This window comes from Leptonychotes weddellii, chromosome 13, assembly GCF_054177405.1.
Source record: "Leptonychotes weddellii isolate Sample4059 chromosome 13, ASM5417740v2, whole genome shotgun sequence".
Taxonomy (NCBI): domain Eukaryota; kingdom Metazoa; phylum Chordata; class Mammalia; order Carnivora; family Phocidae; genus Leptonychotes; species Leptonychotes weddellii.
The window spans coordinates 68,979,598-68,994,718 of NC_138381.1; the positions used below are offsets into that span (position 1 = coordinate 68,979,598).

At 38.7% G+C, this 15,121-nt stretch overlaps 1 protein-coding gene and 1 non-coding gene across 3 annotated transcripts in view; one reads left to right on the forward strand and one right to left on the reverse strand.

Annotated features, from left to right (window-relative positions):
* The window catches only part of TAOK3 (TAO kinase 3), a 182,652-nt gene that overhangs the window by 134,704 nt on the left and 32,827 nt on the right, over positions 1-15,121 (forward strand). For both annotated transcript variants that reach the window (XM_081802106.1, XM_081802107.1), the window contains exon 13: positions 1,793-1,999. In XM_081802106.1, coding sequence (XP_081658232.1) covers positions 1,793-1,999 — 207 coding nt within the window. The remainder of the gene's footprint in view (positions 1-1,792; positions 2,000-15,121) is intronic.
* Positions 11,025-11,131, reverse strand: LOC115937888 (U6 spliceosomal RNA). The gene has a single exon (XR_004073104.1). It is a non-coding gene; the product is annotated as a U6 spliceosomal RNA (small nuclear RNA).

Here is a 15,121-nt window from a genome sequence, read left to right on the forward strand (position 1 = left end):
GCCATTTGCAATGACATGGATGGAACTAGAGGGTATTATGCTAAGCGAAATAAGTCAGTGAGAGAAAGACAAGTATCATATGGTCTCACTGATATAAGGAATTTGAGAAACAAGACAGAGGGTCATAGAGGAAGGGAGGAAAAAAATGAAACAAGATGAAACCAGAGAGGGAGACAAACCATAAGAGACTCTTAATCTTAGGAAACAAACTGAGGGTTGCTGGGGTGGTGGGGGGTGGGAGGGATGGGGTGGCTGGGTGATGGACAGTGGGGAGGGTATGTGCTATGGTGAGCACTGTGAATTGTGTAAGACTGATGAATCACAGACCTGTACCTCTGAAACAAATAATACATTATATGTTAAAAAAAAGAAGAAGATACTAGGAAGGGAAAAATGAAGGGGGCGGAAATCGGAGGGGGAGATGAACCATGAGAGACTATGGACTCTGAGAAACAAACTGAGGGTTTTAGAGGGGAGAGGGGTAGGGGATGGGTTAGCCCGGTGGTGGGTATTAAGGAGGGCACGTATTACATGGAGCACTGGGTATTACATGCAAACAATGAATCATGGAACACTACATCAAAAACTAATGATGTAATGTATGGTGACTAACATAACATAATAAAATAAAATTTAAAAAAAAAGAAGTAGGATCTCAGGAAATGCATGGGATAGGAGTATTAGAGCTTTGAACAAAAGAAAGGACTCCTCTAAAACTAGATAAAAAAGAGGAAAGGAATGAACAATGAATTTTATTTTACCTTTTTATATAAAAGAAAAAAATTATCAATAATTATAAAAATGAAATTCAGAAAACTGAATTGGACTATAAAATAAAATCTTTAAAAAAAATCTCGATTGTACATATACAAATGATCCCCTTTAATTGGGAAAATAAATCTGTTAAAAATATAATGTATTATCTACCATTTTAAATTACCCAAATTACTTATGCCAGTGATTCCTTAGAGTGCCATGGCTAAGTAACAATTCATTAAAGATATATACATACAGTATGGTTCTTTGAAAATAGGATTTTTTTTTAACTAAGTAGCTTTAATTATATTATTTAATCTTATATCAAAAGATATCCCACTGTGATGGGTAAATTACATATTCTGATTATTTTACCACTTCTCAAATAGTAGTCTTTGGACTACCAGTGATGAATACCAGTATTATTTAACAGATATATTTAATACGATTACAGAGGTAAGCATGATAGAATTGCTTGAGGGAGGCAGAATTTAATTACCTGTCCAGGACAGTAGAATTAATATCCCTGCTTAGACATGAAGTTACTCAGTAATGATTTGCAAAGGAACATATTGCTTGCCAAATCTCTGAAAACTCTTTTAACTCTATTGTAGTTTCAGACGACCTATGCCCTATTTGTAAATATCCCAGAGGTCACCTGTTCATTTACCTACAATCTTTCTCTATCACCTTGATGTTCCTGAAAGTCTCTTACAAACCTGGCCCAATTTCTGCTTACTGAATAGCAATACAATAATATGATGGTTGCATATGACAGGGGAAAGCCCTGGGCTAGCAGCATTTGGAGCCTTATGACCCATGTCCAGAATGGCCCCTGAGGAAGGCAGAGAAGAGAATCTGAGACGTCTGAAAATGGTGGGGGAATAGTGGAGTCACTACATAAAAAGTTTATCTTTGCAGATTTGGCAGAAAAGCAACTTGGCACTACAGAATTGAGTGTGCTTAATAGCTCAGTCAATGGATTGGCACTTTATCTCCAGTCATCTCTTTTAACCCCCATGCCCCATTTTTCTAGGACAGCGAACATGGAACTGGCCTGATCAGGGAAATGGACAGCCTGGGCAGCAACCATTCCATCCCAAGCGTGTCTGTGAGCACAGGCAGCCAGAGCAGCAGTGTGAACAGCATGCAGGAGGTCATGGATGAGAACAGCTCTGAACCTGTCCTGATGCACGATGACGAAAGCACTATAAATTCCAGTTCCTCTGTTATGCCCAAGAAGGTAGGTTCCGTGGTACCCTTCGCAGCTCTCGGCTTTGTCAATGTAGTGAAGGAAGCTCAGGCCACTTGGCATCCAAACGTTTCAGTGGTACCTTTCTACAACTGCAGTATGGGACTAGACCTAGCACTTGAAAGTTTTCTTTTTTTTTTTTTTAAAAGATTTTTTATTTATTTATTTGACAGAGAGAGACACAGCAAGAGAGGGAACACAAGCAGGGGGAGCGGGAGGGGAAGAAGCAGGCTTCCCGCTGAGCAGGGAGCCCAATGCGGGGCTCGATCCCAGGACCCTGGGATCATGACCTGAGCCAAAGGCAGACGCTTAACGACTGAGCCACCCAGGTGCCCCGAAAGTTTTCTTGTAGTAAAAAGATAACAAGAGACTATGCAAAGCTATAGCTGGGCCTATTTCTTCATCTTTCTCTCCTGCTACTCTGATGTCAACCATCATCAGTAAATAAAAATAAATAAATCTGTAAATCTTCAAGTCAAAGAAATTGATAAAATGCCTCTCTAAACCAACAACTTTTAATACTGTAATCTTAACACCTTCCTGAATATAACCCGTTGGTTGTGCCCATTTAGAAGTATGCTCTCAGAAGTATGTTTCTTAATGTATATTCCCAAGATATCACTTGTTTTAGAAACAGTTTCTACTCTTTTCTGTTGGTCTTAGATTTATTCTAAAACTAGCTCTGTCAGCTTAAATATTCTGACTTTTGAATGAATGATTCTATTTTTAATTTTTACTTTGGTTTTCCAATTAAAGATCCTCCTGGGGTGCCTGGGTGGCACAGTTGGTTGAGTCCAGCTCTTGGTTTTGGCTCAGGTCGTGGGATCGAGCCCTGCATCTGGCTCTGTGCTCAGTGCAGAGTCTGCTTAAGACTCTCTTCCCCGGGGCGCCTGGGTGGCTCAGTCGTTGGGTGTCTGCCTTCGGCTCGGGTCATGATCCCAGGGTCCTGGGATCGAGCTCCGCATCGGGCTCCCTGCTCCGCGGGAAGCCTGCTTCTCCCTCTCCCACTCCCCCGCTTGTATTCCTGCTCTCACTAACTCTCTCTCTTTGTCAATAAATAAATAAAATCTTTAAAAAAAAAAAAAAAAAAGACTCTCTTTCCCTCTCCCTGTCCTCCCCCCTCTGTCTCTCAAATAAGTAAATCTAAAAAAAAAAAATCCTCCTTTCATACAGACCTGTCATGGTTTATAAGTTGAAGTACTTCATGAAAAAAAAAGAAAAAAAAAAGTCTTAAAGTTTCTTGCAGAGCATTTTCTGTAAGATGAGTATTATACAGGGGCACCTGGGTGGCTCAGTCGTTAAGCGTCTGCCTTCGGCTCAGGTCATGATCCCAGGGTCCTGGGATCGAGCCCCACATCGGCCTCCCTGCTCTGCCGGAAGCCTGCTTCTCCCTCTCCCACTCCCCCCTGCTTGTGTCCCTCTCTCGCTGTGTCTCTCTGTCAAATAAATAAACAAAATCTTTTTTAAAAAAAAATGAGTATTATACAGAATTACCAATAATTCTTTGGATGAAGTCCCAAAAATGTTTTGAGTGACTTTAGGTAAGCAGTCCATAGTGTAGAATTATATGAAAGAATCTCTTTATTTTTTCTTGTAAGGTATATATGTACTTGTTTTAATAAATGCTAATTTCAGTGATAGAGCATGTTTAAGAATTTTTTTCACTTAAACTTCAATTGGTGCATTTTCCTTGGGACAAAAAGGAAATTGAACAGGTAAGGATGAAGGGCAGGAGAAAATATATTGGTCCCTGGTCATAAGTAGTGGAGGGATACACATTTATTTTCTGAACGGATTAACTTATTCATTTATTCAACAAAAATTGGTGAGGACTTCTACTACGTGCCAGAAACTATGGTAGGTCCTGTGGATACACAGGAAATAAAACACACATAACACTTTCATGAAACTTATTCTCTATGGGGGAGATTAGGAAAATAATTGTACAATTAACTATATCATGTGATTATGAAAATTCTGCTCTGGGTAAAAGGAGTATTTAATCTATCAGGGAGTCGTGGAAAGCCTACCCAGTGAAGTAACGTTTAAGCTAAAACTTCACAGATAAGTAGACGTTAGCTAACCTGGGGTGAGAGATGGGGATGAATCAGAAAATAAGCGCAAAAGCCCTGAGACAAAAAGAACTTTGTATGTTCAAGGAAGAGGGGAAAAGTCAGAGAAGTTAGAGCTTGGTGAGCAGTGTGAAGAGTGAATGGAATCTAGAGAGACAGCAAGGACCAAGTTATCAGAAAGCCAAGGAAGCATTTTGAGTAAAGGAGTTATAGCATACAGATGCAGAAATCTGCTAAGAGTTCAGCATTGGCAGCCAGCCTTCTTTAAACATGGGCAAGTGATCCTATATTTGAAAGGTAGAAAAGAAGGTTTTGCTGGGCTTTCTTTTTGGAAGTAGCTGTCATGGATGCTGACTAATCTGGCTCTTTCCTTTCTATTACCTCTGGAGTTCCATGGGTATAGGGATCAAAAGAAAACTAATTCCACTGGATCTTTTTACTCCAGGACCCCTCAAATGAGAACAGAATTAGAAGAAAGATACCACTGGCACAGTCAACAAGAAGGAAAACCCTAGTCTTGAACTCACTGGAGATTTTAATTCTAATTTTGGTGTGTGATGGTACAGACCTGTCTTGTGATAATAGAGGTTTTTCAATACTTTTTTCTCTTGCATGTAATCACTTAAGAATAGATGTTAATATATGGGGCACCTGGGTGGCACATTTGGTTAAGCGACCAACTCTTGGTTTCTGCTCAGCTCATGATCTCAGGGTCGTGAGCTCGAACCCCACATTGAACCCTGCATCAGGCTCCCCACTCAGCACTTAAGTTTCTCTCTCCCTCTGCCCCTCCCCACCCATGTTCTCTCTCCCTCTCTCAAAATAAGTCTTGTTTTTTTTTTTTAAAGATTTTATTTATTTATTTGAGAGAGAGAGAGAGAGAGCATGAGAGGGGGGAGGGTCGGGAGGGTCAGAGGGAGAAGCAGACTCCCTGCCGAGCAGGGAGCCCGATGCGGGACTCGATCCAGGGACTCCAGGATCATGACCTGAGCCGAAAGCAGTCGCTTAACCAACTGAGCCACCCAGGCGCCCATAAATCTTGTTTTTTAAAAAAGAATAGATATTAATTTATATTCTGAAATAGATGGTCGTTGTACTTGATCCATATAAATGTTTGTCAGGAAGAATTTAAGTTATATAACGTATTTCTATTTTATTATGGAATAAATATATAGAGGAAATGTGATAAAAGAAAATTGAAAAACACTTGTGAATAGAACTGAATGAATTAATTGAACTGAAAATATAAGCAGGCTAACCAAAAGCAACACACAGAATGGGACCAAATATTTGCAGATCATATTTGCATATCTAATATTTGCATATCTAATAAGGGATTGATATTCAAAATAGAGAGTGAGCTCCTAAAACTCAACAACCAAAAAATGACCAACCCAAATCGAAAATGAGCAAAGGACTTGAATAGACGTTTCTCCAAAGAAGATAAACAAATAACCAATAAGCACATGAAAAGATGCTCAATATCATCAATCACTAAAGAAATGCAAATCAAAACTACAGTAAGATACCACCTCATGCCCATTAGGATGGCTACTATCAAAAAAACAAAAAATGACAAGAGTTGGCAAGGATGTGTAAAAATCGGAACCCTTGTACACTGTTGATAGGGATATAAAATGGTATAGCTGCTGTGGAAAACAGTATGGTAGTTCCTCAAAAAAATTAAAAATAGAATTGCCACATGATCCAGCACTTCCACTTCTGGATATATACCCTCATAAATTTAAAGTAGGGTCTCAAGGAAATATTTGTACAACTGTGTTCATAACAGCATTAATTATAATAGCTAAAATTTGGAAGCAACCCAAATGTCCATTGATGGATGAATGGATAAGCAAAATATAGTATATATGTGCAATGGAATATTATTCAGCCTTAAAAAGGAAAAGAATTTCTGACATACACTACAACATGGATAAATCATGAGGAGTGAAATATGCCGGTAACAAAAAGACAAATACTGTATGATTCCACTTATATGAGGTATTTAGAGTAGCTAAAATCGTAAAGACGGAAAGTAGCATGGTGGCTGCCAGAGGCTGAGGAGAGGGAAGAAATGGAGAGTTGTTTAATGGGGACAAGTTTCAGTTGTACAAGATGAAAGAGTTACGAGGATGGATGGGGGTGATGGTTGCACAACATTATAAGTCTATTTAATATACCTGAACTGTATACTTAAAAATAATTAAGATGGTTAATTTATATATATTTCACCACAATTAAAAAAAGGGGGGAATGTAGGCAGGCAATAAAAGTAGAATATGTTATATGTGAAAACTGAATATTAAATATGGTATCTCTGCATGAGACCCATTTAAATCCTATACCTGGGCTTAAAAATTTATCATTCAACAGAAATACAAAAATTATTCAGAAACTTCATATTTGTTGGTATGCTTGACTTCCTAAAAGTTTTCCACTTGGGAACATAAATAAAATAGGATCTTAAGCTCTCAATAGAAAATTTTATATAATGGATCATAGGAATGAGGACACAAGTTTATAGTTCTGTCTGCCACTGTTAGTGTTATTTTACTTTAGGCAAATCACAAACCTCTGTGGGCCTCAGTTTCTCCATCTGTAAAATTAGGAGTTCTGTATGGTTTCAGAGATCCCTTCCAGCTCTTAAATTCTGTGTTTCTATTCCTGTAATCTTTTTTTTTTTAAGATTTTATTTATTTATTTGACAGAGAGAGAGCACAAGCAGGGGGAGCAGGCAGAGGGAGAAGCAGGCTCCCCGCTGAGCAGGGATCCCCATGCAGGGCTCAGTCCCAGGACCCTGGGATCATGACCTGAGCCGAATGCAGACACTTAACGACTGAGCCACCCAGGCACCACTATTCCTGTAACCTTTAGAGAAGCAGATCTCTCATGTGACTTTCAAGCTGTTTTGTAGAAAGGTGCCTCAGGAACAAGCCTCATCCATACCTCCCCCAGGACAAGGCCGGCTTTTATCTCTTACATTATGCGTTTGGATTTCACTTAAGATTTCACTTAAAAAGGGAGATTTTTCTAAAAACCACTGTTGTTGTTGTTGTTTTTAAGATTTTATTTATTCACTTGACAGAGAGAGACACAGCGAGAGAGGGAACACAAGCAGGGGGACTGGGAGAGGGAGAAGCAGGGGGAGTGGGAGAGGGAGAAGCAGGCCTCCCACTGAGCAGGGAGGCCTGATGTAGGGCTCCATCCCAGGACCCGGGGAACACAACCTGAGCCAAAGGCAGACGCTTAACGACTGAGCCACCCAGACACCCCTAAAAGCCACTGTTCTGATCAGTCCCTCCTTCTTCATGCAGATGGCATAGCGGTGACATTATATTACATGTAGGTGCAGGTAACATTTAGGTCATAGGGTAGATTCTCTGGGAAGCAGAGCTGAAACAGTTTCAAGCAGCAATTTGTTTTTTAGGAGTTTCCTTTGGGATCAACACCTGTGGAAGAGAGAAGGAAGCAGCATTAGGCGGAGGGCGAAGTTGAAGTGAGATAGCAGACCTAACAGCCGCCTCAGCCAACCCCTAAGGGAGCTGTGGGGCTAAAATGACCCTTCAGAGTTGTCCAAACTGAGCCAGAAGAGCTGGGCCTTGTTACCCTCACCCAGACCAGTCACTGAATATGAGCAACCTGGGAAGGGTGTGAACTTGCTCAAGGCTGCTCTGTGCAGCCAAGACCGCCCCTAAATGGACTGCCAGCATTCTGGCAGCAAGTCTTTTCTTAGAGGCGGATCTAGGTGGTGCATTTCTGAGTCTACCATAACTTGTGACAACAAAGATTTTTTTTTTTTTTAGATTTTATTTATTTATTTGACACAGAGAGACACAGTGAGAGGGGGAACACAGCAGGGGGAGTGGGAGAGGGAGAAGCAGGCTTCCGGCAGAGCAGGGAGGCCGATGTGGGGCTCGATCCCAGGACCCTGGGATCATGACCTGAGCCGAAGGCAGACGCTTAACCGACCGAGCCACCCAGGCGCCCCAACAAAGATTATTTTTAAAGAAAGCAATCAATATTGTTTTATAAAACATTTACCAGTTTTGCATGGGTCTGTGACCAGAATCTTAGAAAAGCCTATATATCACTAAATTATCATACTACAACCAGTGTTCTACCCATTATCTCATTATCCTATTTTATTTTCTTTTTAATACTTGCCACCATCTAATATTATATTATGTATTAATTTGTTTATATTATTTCATTAGTAGAGTGTAAATTTCATTAAGGCAAAGACTATGCCTGCCTTGTTCCACACTACATCTTAACACCTGAACAGTGCCTGGCATAGCACAGTAAATAACTACACAGCATAGTAAATAACTATGGAATGAATGAATGAATGGACGAAAGAACAAAAAACACAAGGAATGAATGAATTGCCAGAGACTAAACATCATGCTATTTTGGTTCATTGAACATATGGATTAAAAGGGTTAAATAATCTTAAGTATTGTCTTTATGGTTTAAATTAAATAGCATTTCCCCAATAATTATACTCCAGACAGTAAGAACATGCTTAATAAATACCAAAATATAAGAATAAGGGTGGGAGATTTTCTTGGCACCCCATCTTGATTGTTGCAATCAAGCAGACATTATCCTAAATTAGTTAAATCATAGATATGAAACAGATTACCATTTTATATAAGAAGTAAACTTACTTTTAAAGGCCATGTGCAACCAGTTAAGAGTGTGACTTGAAATTAACTGCTCTGCATCCAGAATAAAGATGCTCTGATTTTAGCAGGACAGTTCTATCACAGATCAAGCCCCCAAAAATGTGGTGGGACACTGAAAATTTTCCTTTGGCATCAGAATTTCAGGTTACTTCTTTTTCTCCAGTCCTTGCCTCTATTCTGGTCTTTCCCAGGCCCTGAAGGGACCCTAATCTAATCTCCTTTTGAGTAAAAATGACGTGGTAAGTCTAAAAGTGTATTCAGACAAAATAAACTTTAAGCACTTTTCCCCTTGCTAATGTTGCCACGCTGCTTTTTCCAATAATAAGAATATCACCATATCTCTAGACTGTTAGCTCCTCAAGGACATCTCTCTTCTCCTACCACCCAGCACAGTGTCTGTCACATAGTAAGTACTCAATAAATGTTTTGTGAACTAAAATGAAGGTGAACTTATATAGGACACAACTCTACATACGCCTCAATTCTCGATTTTTCCCAAAGGACTCCAGAACAAACTCCTAATCCAAATTAGGTTTTCTGCTGTTACCTAGCCTACTTCTGAGCCTCTGCCCTACTCCTTAAAATCATTGTGGATGTAGCAGCAGCAAACAGATCTTAATAGTGTTCTAACCAACAAAGTCTGTTCTTTTAATCTGCCAGTGAAAAGGTATGCTTTTATTTTAGGTCTAAAATCAGTTATCTTTGCCTGCTCCTGCCTTCTATTAATACAGATCATAAGACTTTAATATATTAAAGTGTTCGCTAATCAGTTTGTTCTTTTAGGTATGCCTAATGAACTCTAGTCATCATGGCCCTCTTTTAGAGATTATTTTAAAAAATCATTCTATCCTAACTCCTAAAGCTTTATTTGGCCTTTTTCCTATTCGTCAGTGTTCTCCCCCCACCCCACCCGCCCCTTCTTTAAAAAAAGAACGGCTTTCACCATTTTTGTGGGAGAAAAAAAAAAAGCTGCCCTGAGGGGATAGGATGTTCTAGCTTAATTTTCACTTGCTTCGGTGGCCTTTCCTATTATTTTTGCTGAAGAGAGAGGTGGGTTCTTTGACTCTTCAAGTCATATTTGGCAAAGTAAAAGTAAATTAACATACGAAGGTAATGTTTCTCAAACAGAGCAGTCATACAAACCACTCTCTACAGTAGCATCTTTGTCCTCTGTGTTCTAGTCATTTTTTTCTCCCTAGTAGCTATCCTCCCCAGTAAAGATAACTTTGTCCATCTTTTTCCCTTCCTCTAACCCCAGTTTTCGATAGCGACAACTGCGTATGCAATAATTTAATAATTTTGAAATGAACAGAAACCAAAGAGAGATGGTGGGTTTGTTGATCCCTTCTCCACAGCATAAAAAGTGTGGGAGTCTATAAAAAGGCTTCTCATCATCCGATAAAAGCCATTTTTAGATCCTCTTCCTGCCCCTTGTGCTTGTGTGTCACAATTTTATGACTTTCTTAGAGTACAGAGTGGCAGGTTTTTATGAAATACAAATCTGAATTCTGTTAAATAATACAAGAGAAAATGTCATTTTCCCACAATCTTCTCAGACCTATATTCGTGAACTTATTTATTCAGCAAACATTTACTGAATGCCTACTAAGTATCAAGCCCTAGGTGGGCACTAGGGAGACAGATTTTTCAAGCCACATTTACTGTTTTCAGAAAGCTCGCAGTCTCATGCACAGACACACAAGTAAGTATGTGATAGTATGATAAAGGTATACCCAAAGTATAACAGTATCCACACGAGTGGTTTCCAGGGTTAATTTCGAGTTAATCTGGAAACCCTAAACAAGCAACTACACCATGAATCTTAATTTCAGAATCTTAATAAATAGATAATTAGAGAAAAACATTTAAATAAAAGTAAAGCCCCTGTTGAGGGTATAATAGTAAAATTTGTGCTTCATGCTTCGTGTACGTCAGTATGTTGTATAAAAGTTCAATTCTTGGGCGCCTGGGTGGCTCAGGTGGTTAAGCAACTGCCTTCGGCTCAGGTCATGATCCTGGAGTCCCAGGATCGAGTCCCGCATCGGGCTCCCTGCTCAGCAGGGAGTCTGCTTCTCCCTCTGACCCTCCTCCCTCTCATGCTCTCTGTCTCTCATTCTCTCTGTCTCAAATAAATAAATAAAATCTAAAAAAATAAAAAATAAAGTTCAATTCTTTTTGCTAAAGATTTGACCAAAATTACGACATCTTCTTTTCCTTTTAATCTGAAGAAGTTATATTTATTTTACTTTTATTTTTTTAATGGAACGCTTCACGAATTTGCATGTCATCCTTGCGCAGGGGCCATGCTAATCTTCTCTGTATCATTCCAGTTGTAGTATATGTGCTGCTAAAGCGAGCACAGGAAGTTTTATTTATTTATTTTTTTACAGTGAAAGAACATTATAAATTTACCTGGTTAACACAGATTTACTTAAAACTGGTCCTCAACCATATTGGCATTTGAAAGATCTATTTTGTTTATTCCCAGATGGTAATGTTTTAAAGATAAATTATAAACAAGACCTGTATTTTGTCTTGGTAAAGTAGAGCATGATATTTGTTCTTTTAAAAAAGAAAAAGATTTTATTTTTAAGTAATCTCTACCCCCAACCTGGGGCTCAAACTTACAACCCCAAGATCAAGAATCGCATGCTCTGCCAACTGAGTCAGCCAGGCACCCCGATATTTGTTCTTAATCTTCTAAAATCATTTTCAGCATCAAAGATGTTGGCCCTCACACTATTTGTAAATAATCTGCATCAGGGCCTAATTGCAAAAAATAGCAAATTATCCCTTTCCATTATTAGTCTTAAAATGTGTTCAGAAAGTCTGGGAGCCAGGTATGGTGCTCATTTTCAAAGGGACAGCTATTTGAAGGGGAAGTATAACCAACAGACAATATACCCAGTAAAGTTGATAATTTAATTTGTGCTTCTCAAGTCACATTTCCCTCATTTTAAATTGCTTCATTGTTTAAGTTGTCTTCAGAATTATAAACTTGTTTTATGCAATGGAATTGAATATTTTAAAATTCATTTTCCTGTGCATTTGAAATGGATGTCTACTGTTAGACTAAAATTTTACCTCATTTTGTGGTCTCTCACATAATATTTGAAGAGTTTTAGTGTGCGGATAGGTTATGAAGTTGCTGTGGAAAACTAAGAGTTCTATTATAAAATGAAAAAAATTTAAGCTGGAATAAAGAATTATACTGTTATCGTTATGTACTATTTTTGAAGTAGATTAAAATTTTGGACCTATTCAGATTAGCTTTTAAAGTAGCATTATTGGGGCGCCTGGGTGGCTCATTCATTAAGCATCTGCCTTCAGCTCAGATCATGATCCCAGGGTCCTGGGATTGAGCCTCGCATCAGGCTCCCTGCTCAGTGGGAAGCCTGCTTCTCCCTCTCCCACTCCCCCTGCTTGTGTTCCCTCTCTTGCTGTGTCTCTGTCTGTCAAATAAATAAATAAAATCTTTAAAGTAGCATTATTTTTTTCCGAGGGGATGGGGAAAAAATAATAAAATAGCATTAATTTAGAAATATACCTTAGTGGGTTATTGAATTAGCTATGTGTTAATTAAAATCACTATGATTTTGAATTTTAACTTTTCCAGTGTATTCCAATATTCTTGGTTTAAAAATTTAGCAAATATAATGTGACTTTTAATTTGCTAAGCAAGATCCTAGCCCACAAGTATTAATTTTTATCTGAGAGAAAACACACTAATAATATTAAAATTATACATATTTGTACATGAGTATGTTTCACATTATTCTGTTAAGTGAACTGTGTAGATTCTAGTGTCACTACTTATCTTTGTAAGTCAAGTTATTACAATTTGAAACTGAGCTGCTACCTCTCAGTCAGTGAACTTAATGTTAGCTAATTAATAATCACCAAACTTTGACTTCTTAAGGCCTCCTATAAAACCACAGGACCCTACCTAGTTTGTCTCATCTGATTGCTGCCATTTAGAAGCTTCTTGTTTTTCTGGGACTGTAATATTAGGTAAGATCAATTTTGGAGAGGGGCGCCTGGGTGGCTTAATTGGTTAAGCGTCTGCCTTCAGCTCAGGTCATGATCCCAGGGTCCTGGGATTGAGTCCCGCATCAGGCTCCCTGCTCAAGTGGGGAGTCTGCTTCTCCCTCTCCCTCTGCCCCTCCCCGCCAACTCATGTTCTCACTCACTCTGCTCTCTCTCTCTCTCAAATAAAAATAAAAAATCTTAAAAAAAATCAATTTTGGAGATAAATGTAACTTATTAATAAATATCCAGCAATGTGAATGGCAGTAGATCCCAGTGCCTTCCTCCCTAGAACCTTAAACCTAGTGCATAAATCCTAGTCCCATACCTGATCTCTCTTTGCCCTATAAAATAAGAGGTTAGATTTCCTGGGAACTAATATAGAAGTTTTAATTGGCCTATCAAGGTTGGTTGGTTGTTCTTTTTTTAATCTCAAAAATATGGGTTGAGGTACATTTTTAACCTATAGTACTATCTAATAGAACTAATTGCAGGGCATCTGGGTGGCTCAGTCGGTTGAGCGTCTGCCTTCGGCTCAGGTCATGGTCCCAGGGTCCTGGGATCAAGCCCCGCATTGCATTGGGCTGCCTGCTCAGTGGGAGGCCTGCTTCTCCCTCTCCCACTCCCCCTGCTTGTGTTCCCTCTCTCGCTGTCTCTCTCTCTGTCAAATAAATAAATAAAATTAAAAAAAAAAAAACTGCAGTGATGGAAAGGATTTATATCTGCACTTTTCAGTATGGTAGCCATAGTTAGTGGCTGCCTTAAAACATAGCTGGTGTGACTTGGGAACAGAATTTTACATTTTATTTAATTTAAATATCCATGTGGCTACTGGCTATCTTATAAGACAGCATAACAATAGAATATCCTTGAATTGGACATATATGTCCTCAATGGCATTAAAGGTCCCTTCATTATTTAAAAACAAAATAGACCTCAATACAGTAAATTGGAAAAAAAAATTTCTAAATATAGATGTAATGGTAGATGCCTTCCTAACATTCTGGAGCATTCTAAATTTATAAATGGAAAAAGAAAATCAGCCCAATGGTAAATTTAATCTTGGCTCTTGACTTTTACCTAAAAACCTGGATATAAAAATTTAATTTCCCTCAAGAATATGTGTCTTGACTTATAAAAATTTTAGATGATATAATAAAATTTTGTGTTTCTAAACCTCTTCAATTTTTGTTTTCTGTTGAAAGAGCGAACAATTATTTAAAAAACATTTATCAGGTAGTCATAGACAAAATGCAAAACTGACTTCTCACAGATGGTTTCTCCTAAAACCCTAGGGCAATAAGGGAATTAATTTCTCCTTCCCCATCCTGAACATGTACTATTTAAAAATCCCCCATGGTTGTACATGTTTTTGAGCTATTATTATAGCATCTTTTTTCCTGAAGGGTTAAGAGCTACTTACTGACTGACCACTCCATCTTTTATAGAGAAAAGCATCACCCTTTGAAAGCATTTTCCCCTTTAAAACTCATTTAAATTGCATTTAAGAAACATCCATTATTACCCTTCCAGGGAATGTTATTTTTCACTGGGCGTTACAACAAGATTAATCATCTCTGCCTATCAAGAAGCACAGATTTGATTAAATCAGCCAAGGACATTAAATGCTAGCCTTACTCACTCTAGTGACCATATCGAGACTGAGTTGAGGAAGAATTTGTGAAAGTATCATTTGGTTAAAATTGCATGCCTGTCTCTTTAAATCTAAAAAAAAATCCTTTCAGAAGCTGTAGAGAGAAGGTGCTAGAACTGTGTACGATCATGACTGGAAAGCAGGATCCCTCAGTGACTGCCGAATCTTCCCAGCACAAGATAGAGAGGCAGTTCAGCACAAGCCTACACTGGTTCTAGGCAGAACGATGATCCTACCGAACAGATCTCAAATAAAATTAAATTGAGAAAGCAGATCTTTCAAGGGAATGAGGCGGAGGCTCGCTTTTATGTTAAAAGCAACCAGCATCCTCCTTGCTAGACATGGACATGACATTTTTAAAGGAATTATTTGGTTACAGCGTTTTAAGCAAACTGTTCTAAGGAGTCTGTACATTGCATTGTTTTTTCTATTCTTTTTTTCTTTTGCATATATGTAATTCTGGAGGTAAAGAAAAAGCCTGCCAGGGATTCAGAAGGCATCCCACTAGCGATCAGCTGACATTCCTAACTGAAGGCTGCAATGTGTTGCTTATTCATTTTGTACCGTGGGAGCTGCGGGGACTAGCAGAGAGCTAAACTATGCATTTCAAACAGCAGTGCTTGTGCAGAAAGAGGGGTGAGAGAGAGGCAGCCGGCGAGGAAAGAGCACA